General features: G+C 41.8%; 1 protein-coding gene across 16 annotated transcripts in view; it reads right to left on the reverse strand.

Moving 5' to 3' along the window:
- The window catches only part of RUFY3 (RUN and FYVE domain containing 3), a 140827-nt gene that overhangs the window by 51279 nt on the left and 66559 nt on the right, over positions 1-22989 (reverse strand). For all 16 annotated transcript variants that reach the window (XR_006353583.1, XR_006353581.1, XR_006353582.1 and 13 more), the window contains 2 exons: positions 6015-6188; positions 2139-2256 (listed from right to left, as the gene is read on the reverse strand). Coding sequence is in view for 13 of the 16 variants with exons in the window: in XM_043971160.1 (XP_043827095.1) it covers positions 2139-2256; positions 6015-6188 (292 nt within the window). In the remaining 3 variants the exon portion in view is untranslated. The remainder of the gene's footprint in view (positions 1-2138; positions 2257-6014; positions 6189-22989) is intronic.

Raw genomic sequence — 22989 nt, forward strand, 5'->3', positions numbered from 1 at the left:
CCTGACGCAGCTTTTCAGCTTTGTGGGTGTTCTATGAGCATTTTTCCTCAATAATCATAATCCTTGACTTGACTGTTTGATTGCTTCTGGGTCTCATGTCCCTGATCTGCTCTCATGATCAATTTGTCCAACTTTTTAACTGGTACCAAAAAGTTTCGATGATTACTAATGTAATGCGAGTTCAAGATCTGGTAGGTACTGTGCTTTGTCAAAACATTTTACAAGTACTGATATTATTACACGATTTCAATTTATTTCGTTATTAATATGGTCTGTTATAGTCATAGTTTACCTAACAGTGAATCAAACCTGCATTTGTGGGGTGACATTGGCCGGGGATTCCCTCATAATCCTGACTCACTCTGGCAGACGGTCTACAGAGAATGGACACTTGTCACTTCTTCTATCAGACTGTCAGTATTTTACCATATTTAGCCTCTCCCAGCTGTATTGCCCTTTCTGGGTTTGCCTTGACTCACATTTGCATTCCGAGTTTTCTACTAGTTCTGCTCTTTGACCAAATTGGTAGGCATCTTTGGTGAAAAGGGCATAGGTAGTTTAATAATTGTTCAAGAATAATTCCAGATTGCTCTCCAAAATGGTTGGATCATGGTTTTTCTTTTCTTTTCTTTTTTTTTTTGTGGAGCAATGGGGGTTAAGTGACTTGCCCAGGGTCAAGTGTCTGAGGTGAGATTTGAACTCAGGTACTCCTGAATCCAGGGCCATTGCTTTATCCACTGCGCCACCTAGCTGCCCCAGATCATTGTTTTCTTCTGCTTATTCATATTTTCTGTCTCAGTTGATTGGGGGTTTTTGTACATGGTCCAATCCTGTCTAGAACGCATCTGTTTATTTTTGCGGGGCAATGAGGGTTAAGTGACTTGCCTAGGGTCACACAGCTGGTAATTGTCAAGTGTCTGAATCCAGATTTGAACTCAGGTCCTCCTGAATACAGGGCCAGTGCTTTATCCACTGCGCCACCCAGCAGCCCCCCCCCCCCCAACTCTTGAATGTGCTATCCAAGACTTGTTTAGGCCTGCCTCCTCTGTAGTAAGGAGGCTACTGCTTCTCTGGATAGGATGGCTGGTATTAGGCTCCACTCTCTGCCTCGATCCCCGGCTTCTGAATCAATCTCTTGGTTGTCCATTGTGGGTTCTAGTCTCAACTGGGCTTTGTCTTCTGGCATGATCCATACTGGGAGTCAGTTCTAGTTCCTTGTCAGGGGTCAGTGAAATCATAGACATCGTGCTGGTCTCAGGCCCCCTGCTTCCCATCCTTATCCTCTACCCTCCTCAACCCCAACTGCAGCATCCAATGAATGAGCTGGTGCTGTCTTCTCCTTGGCTCTCGGTGCCTAAAAGAGCAATGCACAGCCAGGCTCAGCGTTGCTTGCCACTGACTGAACTATGGGGCCTGGCTCTGATCCGTGCTGACATTCTGACAGACCAGGGCACCTCAGGTCACTGATGACCAGTGCTCACGTGGGGATGGGGCCCCATGTTCAGGGGCTGGCTGGCGGGCCACAGGTCCATTTGCAAGAGGTTTTACTGGTACCCCTGGCTCAGGTCCTCTCTACCTCCTGGAACTCCCTCATTTACTTGAAGGAGGGCTGACTCCTTGGTGCTGTGGCTCTCTTGGGATCCACTGGTCTTTTGAGGGGGAAGTTTTGCAGTAGATGCTCCAGCTTCTCTTTCTTCTCAGATTTCTTTATGCTAGAGTCTTTCTGGACTCTTCCTTCAGATATTTCCTGGGGAGATCTTGCCAGGGAGTCCATCCAGGAGAAAATTTTAGGTGCTATTTCTCGGAATGACCTGGCATTTTTTTTTTAACTACAATTTTTCTCAACTCTCTGCTGTCAATTCTTAGCCATATTCCTTATTCTTCTCATTAGCCAGAAAATCACCACCACAATTCCAATTTCCCTGAAGCTCACTGTTTCTCTTCAACAATCTACCCTCAAAATAGAAAGGTATGGAAGGTTTGACATGAAGAGACTCCATCTGAGCTAGAATGTCTGTTGTTACTTTTGCATATTACCCATCCCTCCCCTCAAGTGGCTAGTCACCCTTATGTGGGAGTGGTGATTACCAGATACCGTCTCACTTCCCAGGGAAGCAGGAACTCCATCTTTTACTTACTTAAGACCTGGAAGATCTTTGACGCTGGCTGTTATCTCTCCGGCTTCAGGAACAAGCTTTTCCACCAGCTCCAGTGGGCCCCAGAAGGATTTATTTTGTCCAAGAAAAGTCTTCTTGGCTAAGGCAAATAAACAGACAAAAAATAGTTTCTTTTTTAAACATGTGCCTTTTGCCGCAAATACTGTTCTCAGAGAGCTAACCCAAAGATGGAGGTAATTTTCTAAAATGACTCACGTTATTTACATCCGAGGCACGGGGTGAAGGTTAATGCAGACATTCAGTAATTTATTTGTATGGGAAGTGGGGGAAGGAAGAAGGGAGAGGTTGAGAGAGAGAGAGACAAAGATATGAAAATACAATCTATAACTGCAAGGAAGGTTTGGAATCAATAAGATCCAAATTCAAATCTGGCTTCAAGACACTTGTAAGCTTACAAGTCACTTAGCCCTGTCTGCCTCAGTTTCTTCATTTGTAAAATGGGGATAGTAGCAGCACTTACCTCCCCAGGTGGTTGAGAGGATCAAATGAAGTAATATTGGAAAAGCACTTAGTACATTGTCTGCCACATACTAAGTACCAAATAAATGTCAGCTGTTATTATTATTGCAATGATTACTTGGTCTAAGCCAATTTTAGGCCACCATCCTACTCGTCTCCTTTTACACTTTCAGTCATTTCCAATATTTCATTTACTATCTCGAGTCTTCTTAGTCCTGCCACCCTAAATAATCAACAGTGACTCTCTTTCCTAGTAATTACATCTACAAATCCTTTCTACTTATGACTCATAAGTTATCAAACAAGCTTCCTTTTTATTTTGCATTTTAGTTTGGAAATCAAGTCATTTTTCCCCTTTTTTTTCTTTCCTTTCTTTCTTTCTTTCCTTCCTTTCTTTCCTTTCTTTCCTTCTTTCCTTCTTTCCTTCTTTCCTTCTTTCCTTTCTTTCCTTCTTTCCTTCTTTCCTTCTTTCCTTCTTTCCTTCTTTCCTTCTTTCCTTCTTTCCTTCTTTCCTTCTTTCCTTCTTTCCTTCTTTCCTTCTTTCTTTCTTTTTGCAGGGCAATGATGGTTAAGTGACTTGCCCAGGGTCACACAGCTAGTAAATGTCAAGTGTCTGAGGCCAGATTTGAACTCAGGTCCTCCTGAATCCAAGACCAGTGCTTTATCCACTGTGCCATCTAGCTGCCCTTCCTTTTTTTTTCTTAATAGTATTTTATTTTAAAATCAATTCACTTTTTTTTTTTTTTTTTAGTGAGGCAATTGGGGTTAAGTGACTTGCCCAGGGTCACACAGCTAGTAAGTGTGTGTTAAGTGTCTGAGGCCGGATTTGAACTCAGGTACTCCTGACTCCAGGGCCAGTGCTCTATCCACTGCGCCACCTAGCTGCCCCGTCAATTCACTTTTAAGCAACAAAATAAAACTTTTTGGGTTACGATGGCTTTTCCAAAAATGATTATTTATTAATTTTAAATATATTTTTAAAAGTCTATTTTGAGTGGGGCAGCTAGGTGGGCACAGTGGATAGAGCAATGGCCCTGGATTCAGGAGGACCTGAGTTCAAATCCAGCCTCAGACACATGACACTTACTAGCTGTGTGACCCTGGGCAAGTCACTTAACCCCAATTGCTTCACCAAAAAAAAAAAAAATTTATTTTGAGTTCCAATTTCTCTCCCTCCCTTCAGGCTCTCCCCAACCCACCCTCTGAGAAGGCAAGCAATACAGTATCAATTATACATGTGAAATCAAGGCAACAAAAAATTTTAAAAGAATTTATGGCTTTGGAAGGAACATTTCTGCTAAGGCATCTATTTTCTGTTTTTAGAGGATGCACTAATAATTTAGAACACCATTAAACAATCCATCATTTTGAAAGACACATTATTTATTGAGTTATTAATGTTTGATGACTTTAGAAGTAGAAACTAAAATCCTTTAAAAGTTTGGTTTCCTCCTCTATTTGCTAACAGATGAATAATTTTCTAGGATTTGGATATATTTTAACTTGACACATTATATTAAGAAGCAGGACAGGTCAGAACAAAGGGCACCAACCTTGGGAGTATGAGGACATGCATTTGTATCATGGCTTCACTGGAGGTCTCTTTCAGCCCTGAGTCTCTGATCTCATAAAAATCTTTATTCTATTACTGCAGAATAAAATGTGGTTGTGAGTTCCATGATATAGCAAATACTCAGGACCAAATGCATTTTTAAGTGTACACTACCCTTTCATTAAGCTGTAGCCTATTGGTGCTGGGGGTCACTGGCCTGAAGTAGCCAAAGATGGCCCCAGCACACTCCTGTGTACAGCTCTAGTGCCACCCAGATGTGAGAAGAAGCTGGTCTGGGGCCTGTGAGTCTTGGGCTGACCACGATGTGGTTACTGTTTAACTACAGGACTGGAAGATGTCAGTGATCACCCTGTCTAATCTCCTCATTTTATACATGAGGAAATGCAGTCGGAAAGAGGAAGCAACTTGATTGGAGCAGCAAGGTGCAGGGCTCGGTCTGCAGGTGAGAGGTCCCACTGCCTCTCTGGACACAGCATCTTTTAACTGTTCAAGTCTCTGAAATCCTCGCTGTGCCACAAACTAAGGACACCTTTAACGATGCAGAAGCAAGTCCTTACCCAATGGCCAAGAACTTTCTGATGGCCTTTAACTGAGACATCTGAACAGAGGAGATTCGTTTCTTTGAGCACTAAATTTGTCAGCACTCAAGAGAAATCAAACCTATTAATAATACTAGCTAGGACTGCTATGGGCACCTAGGTGGTGCAGTGAATAGAGCACTGGACCTGGAATCAGGAAGAATGGAATTCAAACCTGGCCTCAGATACTAGCTGCGTGACCCTGGGCAAGTCATTTCACCCTGTTTGCCTCAGTTTCCTTATCTGTAAAATGAGCTGGAGAAGGAGAGGGCAAACCACCCCAGTATCCTTGCCCAGAAAACCCCAAAGGGGGTCACAAAGTGTTGGACACAATTGAAAACGAAAAGGATTTCTTTAGCATTTTAAGGCTTGCAAATCCCTTTACATACATCATATCATTTCATCATGACAATAATCCTGTAAAAGAGGTGCTATTATTCTTATCCCCATTTTACAGATGAGGAAACTGAGTCACAGAGCAGTTAAATGACTTGCCCAGGGTCACATAGCTTGGAAGTGTTTGAGCAGGATTTGAATTCAGGTTTTCTCCTGACTCCAAGTCTAGCCATTTATCCACCACATACCTTATGGGAATGAGGCTACAGAAAGAACACTGGATTTAGGGTCAGAAGATGTCAGTTCAAATCCTAACATCGACTGCTGACTAAATGTGTGACCTTGGTAGGTAAGTCATCACACCTCCTCTGGGTTTTAGCTTACCATCTGTAAAAAGAGGAAGCTGGACTAGGTGTTGTCCCTTCTAGCCCCTAAATCCTATTATAGAATGTTCCCCTGGTTGATTTTATGCAGCTGAGAGAAGGCTTCATGCCCCTGAGCTCAGGTCTCCTGGGGATGAAGCTGTCTCTCCAGCATTAATTTATATATATATATATATATGTACAATAAACTATATATATATATATATAGACATACACACACACATATATATACATTATATATATATTTCACACACATTCAAACACATAAATACATATACACACAGGGGTGGGGGGAGGAGAGAGACAGAGAGAGAGAGAGAGAGAGAGAGAGAGAGAGAGAGAGAGAGAGAGAGAGCACGCGCGTGAGTGTGTGCCACAGCGTGAGTGCGAGTGCGAGCACACAACCCCATAGGAAAGCTGCTGGTGGAAGGAGCTTCCCGGCTCCCCTCAGTGCCCACTTGGCTGCCTTTACAGCACACAGCCCCTCCCTCTCTGTGGGAGGCCCTACCTTTTAAGCCATGCTTCAGACAGTGTTCCATGACCACAAAGAACTGCTGGAGAGGGGCGTAGTCGGAGTCCAGGGTCCTCCCCAGGTTCAGCGCCGACTCGATCAGCCCCTTGATACTCAGCTTGGCCATGTTCATCAGGTTCATTCGCTCGTTAGCCATCAGATAATTGGGATCTGTAACCAAAAGGAGGGAGAGGGGACTCAGCTCACAAGTCACGACAAGCCAGATCCTGGGGTCCACTCTAGTGAACACCCACTGTAAAATGGCCACACGTGAGGTGAGGGTTGCTAAAGACATACACATGACATCCATTTCCCTCCTTCACGTTTTCTCATAATGTTCTGACGCCTTTAACCAAAACAATGTCTTGGCCATCAGTCACCTCGATAGGGCACAGGCCCCTGTTCTGGGCTGGGCTCTCCCAGGTCAGTCCCCAGCTAGTTTATGTTTGATATCAGAAAGAAATGAGACGCTCACTCAAACAACAGTGAACAAAAGATTTATTTTGTCACGGCAAGAAAACGGTATCAAGCAAGGATGCGCAGCAGGGACAATGCATGACCATTAGCTAAGTCTAACCCCTTTGCCTGAGTCGTCCGGCCCTAATCCTTGTGCTTTCCCTGGCTTGGCTACCTCCAATTCATCCTGTCTGCATCTTGTTTGTATGTGGCTGTTTGTACGCTGTCTCTCCCATTAGACTGTGAATTCCTACATAGCCTTCTGGCTTCCTGTCCCTCCAAAGGTTAGAACAGTGTCCGGGATATAGTAGGCACCTAATAAATGTTTACTGACTTCACCGGTGTGCCAAGCATCAGGGTGAGCCTGGGGCTCCCACCCTCTCAACCAAGAAGGGCTGTCCACAGCCTGAACCTTTTAGTCTGGGGCCAATCAAGTCTCACGGTCTGTTTCAGACCCTGGTAAGGAAAACTGGTCTCATTTACATGGGAAAAGGCGTAGGCCCCATGAGAGAGGAGCCCTGATTATCCCCATTTTATAGATGAGGCTAGGAGATCGGGGGACTTTGTCAGTCACACAGAACTCGGGCTTTCCCTCTAAATGATTTTACCTGCTATCAGTTTTCTCCCACAGATCATGACCTAAATGAACAATTACTAAACGTCTACGATGTACAATCCTGCTCTTCATCAGAGGGAGGCGACGCTGAGCTCTCAGACGCGATGGAAGGCTTCGGCTACCTCTGGTAGGCGCCATCAAGTGGGATGGGCTCTGAAGCCCCTCCTGGCCTTAGACTGGGCCTCCTGTCTTAGGACCAGCCCAGCCACGGATCGGGGCAGGCAGCGCAGGGTGAGCATTTGCTCCCTAGTGGAGGACCAACGAAGCAAGCACAAACAGCCTGCCCTCTGTCCTGCGCAGCTACCTTCTAACCCCTCAGGGACCAAGGTAGAATGGCAGCTCTGCGCAAAGAGGATACTAAGAATCACTCGGTTTTCATACCAGCCACAACCACTCACTCAATTCCACTGCCTGATGACCGGGAAATTGCTCGTGTGCTGGAGAAAGTGAAGCAATCCAAGCACCTGCTCTGTGTCGGGCACTGTGATACAAACAGAGGAAGAGGATGGTCCCTGCCCTCAAAGAGCTTCCAGTCCAAGCACAGCAATAGGAGCACTCTTGGAGCTCCTACCAACCAGGCAGAGACTCAAAGAATGAAACAACCTCTACTTCCAAGGAGTTGGCACTTCTTGGGGGAGGAGGGGGACACAACAAGAAGCTCACACCTAAGGACACAGAGAACAAAAACTAATTTCAAATGAAGTTGTCAAATCCACAGCTGTTAAGGGAAGGAGGGAGGCTGCATCTTAAAGGTCAGGGGATGGGGGTGCATCCCAGTATGGGGGACGGCCACCGAAAAGGCCTGGCGATGAGAGACTGAGAAAAGAAGGGAGGGAGAAGGCCGCTTTGGCTGGATTGCAAAGTATGGGAAGGACAGCGATTTCCAGTAAGTCGAGGAAGCTGGACTGGGGATAGGTCGTGAAGGGCTTTGACAGCTAAAGAGGAGTGAAAAATCACGCTGGCAGTGGTACAGAGGGTGGGCCAGGATGGGGAGAGCCTTGAGGGAAGGAGACCACTTAGGAGGCTGTAGAAATCATTAATCCAGGGAGGCTAAGAGCCTAGACTAAGACTAAGCTAGCAGATGCAGAGGGAAGGGGTTGGATGAGATGTTATGGAGGGATGAAAAGCAAGTCTTAGCAAATGAATGAATAGGGAGCAAGAAGGGGACCTAAAGAGGAAAATGGATGGCCTCATACGGACCCATAAAGGAGTTAGTGGGATTGGTTTCATTATGCCTATGAGACTGTAAGAGTCTTGTTTTGCTTGCTTTCTCAGTGGGAAGGAGGAGAAGGTAATGGAGAAAGGGAAAAATGTTTTTTAATTGAATTTTTTACAAAACTACACTTGGGAAGGATTCTTCAACAGGATGGCAATCATATAAGACAAAAAGGACATGAAATAACACTTTTTCACAGACAAAATCAACATAGATAGACTACCAAAAGAAAAGAAAAAAATACCTTTTCATCAAGTCTCTAAAAAAGTCTGATAACTGGGGGCAGCTAGGTGGCACAGTGGATAAAGCACTAGCCCTAGATTCAGGAGGACCCAAGTTCAAATCCGACCCCTGACACTTGACATTTACTAGCTGTGTGACCCTGGGCAAGTCACTTAACTCTCACTGCCCCACAAAAAAAAAAAAAGGAAAAAAAAAAGAATTACAAAAGACTAACAACAACCACATGAAATGCTGTCACAGATTATTAGAAAGGTAAATTGAAACGACTCAGAGATTTTACCTTACATGCAGCAAAACACAAAGTGACCCAAAACCAGGAACAATGTGAGAAGACATGTGAGAGTAGACTATGAGTGGAGCTTTTAAATACTCCATTCAATCTGGAAACCACTTTGGAGAAAAGTTACCCAACTGTTCATAACTTTTGACTCAGCAATCCCATGACTGTGGATATATACTCCAAGGAGGTTTAAAAAAAAAACCCAAACCATAAAGGTCACGAAGTTCTCCAAAATATTAATAGCAATGCATTTTGTGGCAGGAAAAACTAGAAGCAAATGCCACCTATTAACCAACTAATACATGAAATTAACAGATTATTTTACTGTAAGAAATTGGAAACATGAGGAATCCAGAGAAACATGGGAAAATTTGTAAGAAGTGACACAGAACAAAATGAGCAAACCCAGGATACACAATGCTCAAAAATATAAATAACTCACTAAAAGCCAGTTAGCTCTAGGAAACTGACAAAGCAGCCCCCAAATGACAGAGTGGGCAGAAGAAGAGCTTAGTTTTCATACAACTATCCCCAGCAAAGATGGAAAAGACAAATACATTGATTAATGATTAAGAAATCCAAGAGAAGGGGCAGCTAGGTGGTGGAGTAGATAGAGCACTGGCCCTGGAGTCAGGAGTACCTGAGTTCAAATCTAACCTCAGACACCTGACACTTACTAGCTGTGTGACCCTGGGCAAGTCATTTAACCCCAATTGCCTCACCAAAACAAACAAACAAAAAACCCCAACCCCCCCCAAAAAAAACCCAAAACAAAAAAGAAATCCAAGAGAAAAAGGTCAGTAAGCACATTTTTTTCTAGCTCAGATCCACAGAAACAGAGCCAGAAGACAGTCCATATCGGAGGAAAGGGTCTTGACCAGAAAACCTAGATCCAGGAGAACAATACAAGGAAAACTCCTGGTCCATGAATCTGGAACCAGTTGAATCTGGAAATCTAGAGACTGCAGCTATGAACTCAGAGAAGGAATTCACCCAAAAAAGCCCTGCCAGGCAGATTTCGGAAAAACCTGGAAAGACTTACATGAACCGATGCTGAGTAAAGTGAGTAGAAACAGGAGAACATTATACACAGTAACAGCAACGTTGTGTGATTAACTGTGTTACTTAGCTCTTCTCAGCAATACAACTGATCCATAGTAATTTCAAAAGACTTATGATGGAAAATGCTCTCCATATCCAGAAAAGGAACTATGGAATCTGAAGGCATATCAAAGCACACTATTTTCACTTTGTTAATATTTTTTCTGTCTTGTTTTCCCCTTATGTTCCAATTCTTCTTTTACAACATGACATCTAGAAATATGTATGGCATGATTGTATATATATATAAAACATATCTGACTGCTTGCTGTCTTGGAAAGGGGGGAGGGAGAAAAATTTGGATCTCAAAATATTAACAAAAATGAAAGTTGAAAACAATCTTTAACTGTAATTATAAAATAAAATAAAATACTACCCCATCCCACCCCACCTCGCAAAAAGCCCTGTAGAGAATGATACAGGGAAGACTCCCAGCAAGTGGACCCAGGACTGGCTAATGAAATCAGACTTGGGCCTTCAGCCAGACCTTTGCCTTAGGGCTCAGAAAGTGTCAGTCAATAAGTATTTAAGTACTAGACCTACTATGTGCCAGGCAACAGGGATACAAAGAAAGGCCAAAGACAGTCCAGCCCCTGCTCTCAAGGAGCTCACAATCTAAAGGGTGAGACAATATGCAAACAAGCATTAGATGATAAATAGGAAAGAACGAACAGGGGGAAGACACTAGAATTATATTATTTTGTTTTTATTTTTGTTGGGCAATGAGGGTTAAGTGACTTGCCCAGAGTCACACAGCTAGTAAGTGCTAAATGTCTGAGGCTGGATTTGAACTCAGGCCCTCCTGAATCCAGACAGGGTGGCTTTATCTACTGTGCCACCTAGCCCCAAGACACTAGAATTAAGAGGGATTGGGGAAGGTTTTTTATAGAAGGCTGGGATTTCAGCTGGGATTTAAGGGAAGCCTGGAGGCCAGAGTCACTGGATCCAAGAGTGGATAGGAGGGGGATGGGAGGGCTGAAGTGTAAGAAGACTGAAGAGGTAAGACAGGGAAATTAGGCTATGAAGGGCTTATTTTTGATCATGGATATGAAAGGGCCTCCAAGATCAACAGGAGCAGGGCCCTGGCCCAAGGCACCAAGAAATCTCTACGCAGAACTGGGGTTTAAGAAGCAGAGGAAGTCCCAAACCAAGCTCCATATACAAGTGAAAAGGAAAGTGCTCTAGAGTTTTATCTTTCTTCCAATGATGCCACAAGATAAGTTCTCCCATTGAAACATTCTCATCACCTCCCATTTGCTCCAAGAAGGAAGTGGGTGGAGAAAAACCCAGCCCAAGGGCTTTGAAGGAATACTGGTCAAGCAACAGGAGCAGAATGGCCTTTCTGAAAAGGACATTCCAGCATCAGCTGGAACACTTCTGTGAAATACCATGGTTTCTTGGCCCTTTCGTGTAGAAATCGGACCAAAGTCTGATAAATGTTAACAGCTGCAAAGGGGCCAAAGTCTCCAAAGGGTGTCAACCTCTAAATTCCTCAAGCAGATCAAGGATCTGCTCCTTCATGTAACATATATGACAAAGCTCAGCAGAACCAAATAAGAGGCCAGCCAAATCCTATATCATTATGTGCTGGTTCCATGCTCACGGTCCCTCATCTGACAAGAGAAGTCGATGCATCCTTTCATTTCTTCTTTGGAGGCAGGTTGGGCAATTTTAATTTTATAACATTAAATTCCTATTTTTTTTTGTTCTTTTCATTTATATTGTTGTACTGATGGTGTATGGGTCCCTAGGTGGTGTAGTTGATAGAATGCCAAGCCTGGAGTCAAGGATCTCGCATTCAAATCCAGCCTCAAACACTTAGTAGCCATGTGACCCTGGGCAAGTCATTGAACCCCATTTGCCTCCTTTTCCTCATCTGTAAAATGAGCTGGACAAGAGCAAACCACTTCAGTATCTCTGCCAAGAAAACCCCAAATGGGTTGTGGAGAATCTGATATTATTAAAACAACTCAACAACAACAACAAAAGGTTTATTGACTTTTTATTGACTAAACATATGGTTTGGAACTTTTAAAAAAATATGGTTAACATGCTAATGACTTTCTTAATGCTGCCAAATTCAACTTGATCATAGTGAATAATCTTTTTCGATATACTGCAAGAGTTTGCCAGGATTTTTTTTTAATTTTAAAAATGTGCATGAATGAAAGATGGTCTAAAAGTTCTTTTTGCTTCCCTGACTTATTAGAATACTATCTGAGGATCATCTGCAGAAATACTGTTCTTTAAAAATTTGTCAGAATTCTCCTGTAAATCTCTCTGGAGATTTTTTGTGCTACAGTTTCTCCCAGACAGTGGAGGGCAAGGCAGACAGGGAAGATGCCCGTAGTGACAGTGATGGCCAACAACACATCCTTCAGCTGGGTGGGATTACTTTGAGAACCAGGAACTGGAAGATTTGGGGGAACTGCTGAGCTTCTAGTTTGAGGGCAGTTCCTGGCTTTATATTGACTATAGCGTGATGTAAATGCATTATACACACACACACCGAATACAGTTGCATGTCAGTTTACACACATGTATATATGTGCAAACACACATGTAGAACATATACACACATACATGCACACACCTATACCTGCATGTGTATATGTAAACAGACATGTGAATATGTCTACACATATACTCATATATATATCTATAGCTATTTATAGATATAGCCTATATCTACGTCAATAAACAGATATGTAGTTAGCCCTTCCACATTGTGATTTTCTCCATTGTGGTTTTGATATACCACAGGTCAGCCTAAGGAGATTTTGCAGAAGCCACAGACAACACAGAGCCTATGAATAAATACTTGCTTAACCCAAGTTTTACAATATGGTACTGTAAACACCTCATAAAAAAAAAGGAAAAAAGTTCAGACTTCTCTGGTACAAAAGGAAGGCCAAGCATTATTATGTGAATTTTTCAGATTGTGGGGGTGCTGCACCCCTAATGCAGTGATGTGAAAGGGATGACTATAGATGGGGTGGGTAGTTGGGAGAGACGGGGAGGGAAAGAGTGTTTCACCCTCTGATCCGGAGACCAGCCTTTGGACCGCAGCTCATATCCCAACAGCTGCCCATGACTCTGCAGCGCTTGGACAGACTTCCCGTAGAAAGACCAGGGAAAACTGTATTAGAGCCAGACTGACAGGAGAGGGAATGCCCCCAAGTCCAGCTGCCATGGTGTCCTCTGCCATACCTACTCCTATACCACAAGTCCCCCAATCCCCAGTGAACAACAGTGAGCCACAATGAATGACCAGAAGGCTTTAAACACACACACACACACACACACACACACACACACACACACACACACACACACACACACCATCTTTCCCTCAAGATAAAAATTTGGGAATCTTTGTTCTTGACCAATTTGTAAAAACAGAGTTCTCATTTTCAATCTATTGACCGAAGCATTATTATCATTAAATAAATGTGTTATATACATTTGTATATATACATGGTCTTCAACTATTGTGCTAAACAATCTTTGGACCAATTATTATTCCTATAATATCTATTAATTTGGAGTATAATCGTATTATGGGGGTAGGGTTTATCTTCAGTGTTTCTGGATGGGAAAAAAATGGCTTCTCTGCCCATCATTTAAAAATTTATATATGGAACATCTTAGTGCAGTTCTAACTTTAATGGCTGAGATGAGCTTTTAGGTTAATTTGTGTAGGAAATGAACTCATAATAGGAAGTAGCTTATTAATTCTTATGTCTTCTAGTCCAACATTTTCAGTACATCTACAGATGGGCCTGGGGAACTTGCCACAGAGGGGACAGACAGCCTTGAAGCCAGCCAGTGAACAGGGGGTAGAATTCTTTGAAGTGAGAACAATGGGTATGAGATGCCTCCTTAAATGCCCAGCAACCCATTAATTGAGAACAGTGGGAGTGATGTGGCTAGCTAAATCATTAGAGCAATTCCCCTAAAATAAGGAAAACAGTTTGTACAAAGTTCTTTTAAAAGACTGACATGATCTCTCTCCATGTAGCCTAGTTGCTGATCACAAAAATTCTCCCCCACGGACTCTGCATGTGAAAGCTGTGTTACTTACATTTTAAAAGTGATATTTTAAAAATGAAAAATGAGCAGTAGTTCTTAGAGCCAGTTTTAAATAGCTCTTCTAAGAGAAGCATTCATGGATCAGTTTCCATCCCATGCCTAAAACTCTAATTTTAGAGTTCTTTGTTTTTAAGGAAGATTTGAATTTTCATTACATTATTTAGATCAGGGGTCCACATGCATGGATCCAATACAGTCAAGATAGAGAAAAAAAAATCAGCTTTATTCTCCCTAACCTCCAACTGAAATGTAGTATTTCCTTGGGTTATAAATTGTGAAAATGTAATTAAATATTTATACTATGCACATACACAAATACGGAAATACACACATACATATGTATATGTATATGTATGTATATTTGTTGTTTTTTAAAAGCAATTGATCAATGTATACCAGGAATACAGGGATGCTTCAATATTAGAAAAACTATAATTGACCATAGAAATAAAAGAAAAACATATGATTACATCAATAGATGCAAAAAAAGCTTTTAACAAAGTACAGCACCTATTTCTACTAAAAACACAAGAAAGCATAGGAATAAGTGAAGCTTTTCCTAAAATGATATTTTGTTTGTTTAGTCAATTTTCAGTCCAGCTCAACTCTTCATGATCCCATTTGGGGTTTTCTTATCAAGGATACTGCAGTGATTTGTCATTTCCTTCTCCAGATCACTTTTACAGATGAGGAAACTGAGGTAAATGGAGGTAAGTGACTTGCCCAGGGTCACTAACTATCTCAAGCTGTATTTGAACTCAGGTCTTTTTGACTCCAGGCTTAGAGCTCTATCTACTGCACCATCTAGCTGCCCCCAAATGGTAAATAATATCTATCTAAAACCAAGGCAAGCTTAATCTCTAATGTCCTTTCCAGTAAGATCAGGGGTGAAGAAAGGATATCCATTATAACCACCATTATTCAATATTATACTAGAAATGCTAGCGATAGCAATGTGACAAGAAAAAGAAATTAGAACAGGCAATGAGAAGATAAAACTATCATTCTTTGTAGCCCCTATGAGGGTATACTTAAAGAATCCTGAAGAGTAAACTAAAAAAAAACTAGTTGAAACAATTAAATTTAGGAAAGTTGCAAAAATGATATAAATCATTAGCATTTCTGTATATTACCAACAAAACCCAGAGGAAGAGACAGAGAAAGAAATTCCATTTAAAATACCTGCAGACAGTATAAAATACTTCAGAGTCTACCATTCAAGACACAGAGACAGACTATATGAACACCATTACAAAACACTTTTCACACAAATAAAGACAGAACCAAACAACTGGAGAAATATTATTTGCTCAAGGGTAGGCTGGTCCAATATAATAAAAATTACAATGTTAATTAAATTAATTTATTTATTTGGTGACATACCAATCAAACGAAAGAATTATTTTATAGAGCCAGAAAAAAATAATAACAAAATTTATCTAAAAGAACAAAACGTCAAGAAAAATTCAAGAGATCAGTGATTGGCTAACATGACAGAAAAGAAAAATGACAAATGCTAGAAGGAATGGTGGAGTTGTGAACTGGTCCAACCATTATGGAGAACAATTTGGAGAGAGATTTCCTTACAATGAACCCATAAGGTTGATTATTGCAACAACAGTAATAGATGATTTTTATATGGTACCTTAAACCTGACAAAGAATTTCTTCACAACAGTCCAGCAAAATAAGTACCATATGTTTTGCCATCATCATCATCATCAATCAAGCATTAATTAAGCATCATCCATCAACTGGAGAACAATTTGGAACTATGCCCAAAGTTCCAAACCATGCAGAAACTGTGCATACTCACTGACTGGCTGAATAAGCTGTGGTATATGATTGTGATGGAATACTATTCTACTGTAAGAAAAGATAAGGGACATCATTTCAGAAAATCCTAGGAAGGCTAATTTGAACGGATGCAAACTGAAGTAAGCAGAACCAAAGAACATTGTACATAGTAACATCAATATTGTAACAATGATCAACTGTGAAAGATTTAGCTACTCTCAACACCATGACATGACAATTCCACAACATTCATGATATAAAATGCTCTCCATGTCCATGGAAAGAACTGATTAACTCTGAGTGCAGATTTAAGCATATTTTCTTTCATGTTCTTTTTCTTTTCTTTTTTCAACATGGCTAATGTGGAAATGTTTTACACTTCACATGGGTATCATATTACTGGCCTTCTCAATGAGTGTGGGAGCTCCTGAAGGAAGGCACAGAATTTGGAACTGAAAATAATTTTTTAAAAATTGGGGGGCGGTTAGGTGGTGCAGTGGATAAAGCACTGGCCCTGGATTCAGGAGGACCCGAGTTCAAGTTCAGCCTCAGACACTTGACACTTATTAGCTGTGTGACCCTGGGCAAGTCACTTAATCCCAATTGCCCCCCGCCCTCACACACACACACACACACACACACACGTAATTGACCAGAGCTATGACAAAGACTAAAATTTCGTTTTGTACTTCCTTAAAAAGAAAAGACCACCTGGACTGAGGCGGGTTCTCCGCCCCCCCCCTCCCCCCCGCCGCCTCCTTTTGATAGGTTGTTGCTCATTCCATTTCCTTTTCTTAAATTATTTAGTATGTTCTGAAAATTATTTTTCTTTTTCGATTTTACTTTATTAATGCTTTTATTTTGTTACATTTATTTTCCTCTCCTATCTTTAATGAGCTTTTATCAATTTTGTTTTGATTTCACACAGAACTAACTTTTAATTCTATCACTTCTATAGACTTTTTCTAATTTACATATTTCTCCTCTCCTTAAAAAATGTTCACATTTGTTTTTATTTGGAGTTTGATGTGGCCTTGTATTTTTTTCCTAATTTTTATATTAATTCTTGTTCAATTTTGTTAATGTATATTCTCAGGGATATACTTTTTCTTCTGAGGATTGTTTTAGTTGTTATAGAAATTTCTGTAGGATGTGTCACTGTTATTCTCTCATATAGTTATTAATTGTAATTATCACTTTTTTTCCATCCGCTAAGGATGTCATCATTAAGTCACCATCTTCTGTCTTTTGCTTGTGTTCCTTAAATTAATTGTCATTTTATTGCTTTCTGATCTATGGATAGCAGGAGTTTTTTTTGTACTTTTAAATTTATTTTAAATTTAATTTTATTTACTTTCTTAAGTGTAAAATTTCTTCACTCCAGCACATGCTCTCCTTTTGCAAAGCTACTATATAGTGCTCAGTAATGTGTACATTCTTTAATGTTTTCATTCAGAATATTTCAGGCTCTATATTCTTCAAACATTTAAGTTCTATATACTCTTTTGTTTGACTTTCTGTTATATTTACAGATCTCTGAGAGGAACATTGAAGTTTCTTTCAATTACTGTTATAACCTATATCTTCTTCGGTCATTCAGATAACTTTTTCATGCTAGATTTTTTACATGTAATTTGGTATATTTGTTTAGTACTGATATTGGTTTACTGTGTATGGTTCTTTTAAATATAAGATTTTCCTATAGTATAGAAATTATCTTGATTGATACCGTAAATTTTTACTTTTGGCTTTGCCAAAGAGCACAACTGCAATTCTTACTTGTTTAGAATCATCTGATACATGATCAATTTTGTTTCCTCTTCTCCTTTTGACTGTTTTTACTTTTTAGATATTTTTGTATTATATACAACAAATTGGTGGGTTTTGTTTTATTATCCAGACTATTGCTTTCTTAAATTTTACTGGATTATTTAATCTATTTATATTCATGGATATGGCTGTTAGGCTTCTATTTCTTCCCACTTATTTATTTAGTAGTTTTTAAAAATCCCCTTCTTTTAAGTCAGTACAATCAGAATACCATTAAGGTCCCTGCACCATCTAGCCACCTCCTATTTTCTGCATTTAAAACTTTATTTAAGGGGGTGGCTAGGTGGCGCAGTGGATAAAGCACCGGCCCTGGATTCAGGAGTACCTGAGTTCAAATCTGGCCTCAAACACTTGGCACTTACTAGCTGTGTGACCCTGGGCAAGTCACTTAACCCCCACTGCCCCCCCCAAGTTCATTCGATTTTAAAACTTTATTAAAAAAAACAAAAAGCAAAAACAAACAAAACAAACAAAAAACAAAAAAAAACCCTTTATTTTCAGGAGGGGTCCGTATCACTAGACTGGCAGCTAGAGGGGTTCAGGACATAAAACCACCCCGCTCTATAGGCAGAAATCCAGCCTGGCATAGTAGACAAAGGGATGGCCTCAGAGGCCGGGAGGCCCAGGGTTCCACAAATACCAGCCATTTCAGGGCCCTTGGAAAATACTCTAAGAGTAAGTCTATGAGCTACCACACTGGGCCTTTCCTACTCAGATGAAATCAAAGACCAACACTGTCACCCCCCCTCCCCAGTAATTTTGTTGTGACGCTTCTCTTTCTGAAGAGGAGTTTGACCAGAATTCCCGGCCTAACGTTAAAACGGGGGCAGCTAGGTGGCACAGTGGTTAGCGTGCCGGGCCTGGAATCAGGAAGACTCATCTTCCTGAGTTCAAATCCTGCCTCAGACGCTTCCTAGCTGTGAGACCCTGGGCACGGTGCTTAACCCTGTTTGCCTCAGTTTCCTTATCTATAAAATGAGCTGGAGAAGGAAACGGCAAACCCTCCAGTACCTTTGCTGAGAAAACCCCAAACGGGTCAGGAAGAGCCAGACGCGACTGAAACAACTGAACGCCAACAACAAATGCTAAAATTGGCTCTAGAAAAACAGAAAAGTTGTGGCATTTTAGTTGCATGGGGAGGATTTTTTCCCCACAGGACGGCAAGCAGAGGAAACACTCAAGGGAATTAACGCAATGAAAGTTCAAGAAGCCGCCCGCGCCACCTGACAGACATTTCAAGAGATGGGCCAAACCTAGGAATTTGGGTCATTTCCTAGGTCGTCATCACAACTGATCAATGATGCTATAGTGAATGACTCATCAACTTTCTCTAGAAACACCGACAAGGGAAGTGACTTTATGGAGTTTTTAAGGGCCTTTCCTGGAAATCTGCTACAGGAATAGGTCCTTGAGAAATGAGGAAATTAATGCATCCCTTCCAAGTCACTGTAATTGCTCATGGAGACACTTGCTTTTGTTATGAGATAAAGGCAGCAGAGGAGTGAGGCTGCTGCATGAGGTTTCCTTCAACAGGAATCTGCTTGAATGGGGAGCAGAGGGATAAGAACCACAATCTTTTTGTAATATTTTGACTGCCCAACAATATAGGGATTCAACACCGCCCCCCCCCCCCCGCCCAGACTATCTAGTGGCATAATGAAATAAAGCTCCCAACTACAGAAGAAGAAGCATAATATAATAGACCATGCCAAGGACACAGCAGTTCTAACAACTAATTGTTGTCCTTGGATGTGAGATACTTGCAGTCTGACCTGATGAGTTATTTCAACGCCACTGAAAAGGGGCCCTCTTTTAACATTGTAAAGGTATTGGTCACCTCCCCTCATCTCCCACCCTCAAACAAGAAGCGGCTTCTCGTTCTGATAACAAACCGTGCTAGCCGCACACCAAATGCTCCTCCAGAAGTTCTCCCTTTCCTTTCTCCCTTCTCCGTCCCTGCTGCAGAAGGCTGCTAACTGGCCGAATACTCCAAGTGAGCCTGACAAGCTTCAAGAGATGGAAGCTCTCTTGTCCTCTGGATATTAGCAAAGGTCAAGGTCGGTTCTGTGCAGGGCCATTGAGTTACATCCATGCCCCTGTGGACCGGCTCAATCCAAGTTCTGTGGTGCCAAGGGCTGGGAAGCACAACGGAGGGAATTATCTGTCGGTACTTAGAAACCGTTACACAAAGATACACAAAGACTGTTTTACACTAAGCTTCACAGTTACTCTAGATGAAAACCATCTCTCAACCTGTTTTCCATTAAAAACCCTGTGATTCTTCTAATAAGTTAAGATACAGGGTAACACCTGGAGTCAGACAGATCTGAGTTCAAATTTAGCCGCAGACACTTACTAGCTGGGTGACCCTGGTCAGGTTGTGTTTGCTTCATCTGTGAAATGGGGATAATAATATCATGTACCCTCCAGGGTTGTTGTAAGGATCAAAGGAGGTTATATTTATAATAAAGCACTTTACTAATCTTAAAGCAATTGTGTGTGTATACATGTATATACATACATGCATATACACATGGTAATGTTATTAGCCAAATCTATCATAATTCAAAGATGCAAATAATACCAGTGTTAGAAAAAAAACTTTCTAAAGGAGTCAGCCAAAAGTGCCTCTAATAGTAGTGAATTCCGGGGCAGCTAAGGTGGCACAGTGGATAAAGCACCAGCCCTGGATTCAGGAGGATCCGAGTTTAAATCTGACCTTAGACCCTTGATACTTACTAGCTGTGTGACCCTGGGAGAGTCATTTAACCCTGTTTGTCTCAGTTTCCTCATCTGTAAAATGACCTGGAGAAGGAAATGGCCAACCACTCCAGTATCTTTGCCAAGAAAACCCCAAAAGGGGTCACGAAGAGTAAGACACGCTTGAAATAATCCAACAACCTTTCTGTGTGTGTCTCTGATGGAGCTTTTGATTATTGTGCCCCTCATCCCATTTCCCCCCATAAGCATTGCTTTTTTTTGGGGGGGGGGCGGGGCAATGAGGATTAAGTGACTCGCCCAGGGTCACACAGCTAGTAAGTGTCAAGTGTCTGAGGCCACATTTGAACTCAGGTACTCCTGACTCCAGGGCCGGTGCTCTATCCACTGTGCCACCTAGCTGCCCCATTTGCATTGCTTTTTGAGAATGCATGTCACAGTTACAGCAGAACTGACTGTAATAATAAAGTGTAAACAGCAATAAGACTTTAGGGATGTGCTGTATTAGACAAAGAGGAAGTTTTCACAGAAGCCCAAAAAGAAAGAAAAAGGAAAAAAAAGCATCTCCAAGTGAAACTAGACTTTAAAGGGAAAGGAAGTCCCGGTACTGTATTACCCACAAACATTCTGCTGGCTGAGGTAGCTTAAACTTCTCCCAGCTCTTGAGAACTTTATGGGCTCAACAGAGTGGAAAGCGATGAGGTCAAATCCCTGATGTCCTTTCTGAGAAGGCAGAGAACAACCCAAACCCATTTCGATTTATGGATGAGAACTTATTCTGAAATGATACAAGCTAATAATATGCTGCCCTTTTTTACACCAAGGACAAAGTCAGCGGGACACTTGTACCGAGTCGGTTTTTTGTCGACCCATTCACACTCTGGCCCCTTTAGTCCTTGTCTTCCGTGAGACTGATTCTATTCATCAATCGATTTATAGCTAGATAGCTAGGTATCTTAGATAGATCAATCAATAGATGGATGGATGAGGAAGGAAGGAGGGAGGGAAGAAGGGAATGAGGGAAGGAAGAAAGATTTGGTGGTGGGGGGAGGATAATAGGGATATCTTTACCAAAATAGATCAGCCAACTTAAATTCTCCACCTACAATGCCCTCTGCAGTCCTCTCCACTCACAGAACAAACACCACTTTAGCTTAGATGTTCATTACTTTTCCCATGACAACAGCTTCCTGATTCCCTGCCTCACTTCTTTCCCCTCTACAATCCATTCTCCACAAACCTACTAAAGCTATATTCCTTAAGTCTAGGTAGAACCACCTCATTCAAGAAGCTGCTGTGGTTCCCTATGACCTCGACTGTAAAAGACAAACTTTGGAGCTTGGCATTCAAAGCCCTTTGCCTTGACTGAACTTTTATACATTACTCCCTTTCGTGCGTGTCCATTCTAACTGGCCTTGGCTACTGGCTTTCCCTCACACGTGACATTCCATTTCCCACCTCATGCTTTTGCATAAGCTGCCCCTGCTTCCCTGCCCCCATCCCGTCACTAGCTGCTGGGGCCAGCCCTGCTCTCCAAAACCACCTTATGTTTATAGGAAATATATGATGATGATTACTGCTGGTGTTCAGTCATTTTTTTTTTCCAGTTGTGTCCTACTTTCTGCAATCTCATCTGGGGTTGACAAGAGATACTGGAGCGACTTGCCATTTCCTTCTCCAGCTCATTTTATAGATGAGGAAATTGAGGCACACAGGGTGAAGTGACTTGTCCAGGGTCACACAGCCACTAAGTGTCTAGGGCCGAATTTGAGCTCAGGACTCCAGGTCTGACACTGTGCCACCTGGCTACCTCTACTCTCCCCTAACTACCTTATGTTTATATGAAATGAACCGATTTTTATACATTATAAACACTGAAGTCCAATGAAAATAAGCTATGGTCATTCCCATGATTGAAAGTTCCTTGAGGACAGGCCTGTCTTTTTCATTCCTTATTTCTGCAGTGACTGTATCTATTTCTTTAAAAACTATGTATTGGGGGCGGCTAGGTGGCGCAGTGGATAGAGCACCGGCCCCAGAGCCAGGAGGACCTGAGTTCAAATCCGGTCTCAGGCACTTGACACTTAGTGGCTGTGTGACCCTGGGCAAGTCACTTAACCCTAATTGCCCCCAAACCCCCCCCCAATTAAAAACTACGTATTGGCCCCAAGTTTCACAAGAAAGCAAACATCCATCTTTTCCAAAGAAACCTTTCATGGTGAGAGTGTTGCTACACTATCACAAAAGGTCACCCAGAGGCGCATGATAGCTGTGGGCTGGCTGCAACATCTCACCAATGAGGACTGAAGAAGAATAGTTAACAGTATCACTCTTCACGATGATAACAATAGATACCATTTTTATACAGCTTTTGAAACTTTACAAAGATCTCATTTTATCCTCACAACAGCAATGGAAGGTAGGGGGTTAAGTGACTTGCCCAGGATCACACAGCTAGTAAGGGTCAAGTGTCTGAGGCTGGATTTGAACTCAAGTCCTCCTGAATCCAGGGCCGGTGCTCTATCTACTGCTGCCCTGGTAGGTACTACTGATACACCCACTACAATGCCAGATAGCTGCAGCAGTCTTTCTGGATTTCAAGTAATCAGACAGTATCCCAAAAG

This window comes from Dromiciops gliroides, chromosome 6, assembly GCF_019393635.1.
Source record: "Dromiciops gliroides isolate mDroGli1 chromosome 6, mDroGli1.pri, whole genome shotgun sequence".
Classification (NCBI taxonomy): Eukaryota; Metazoa; Chordata; class Mammalia; order Microbiotheria; family Microbiotheriidae; genus Dromiciops; species Dromiciops gliroides.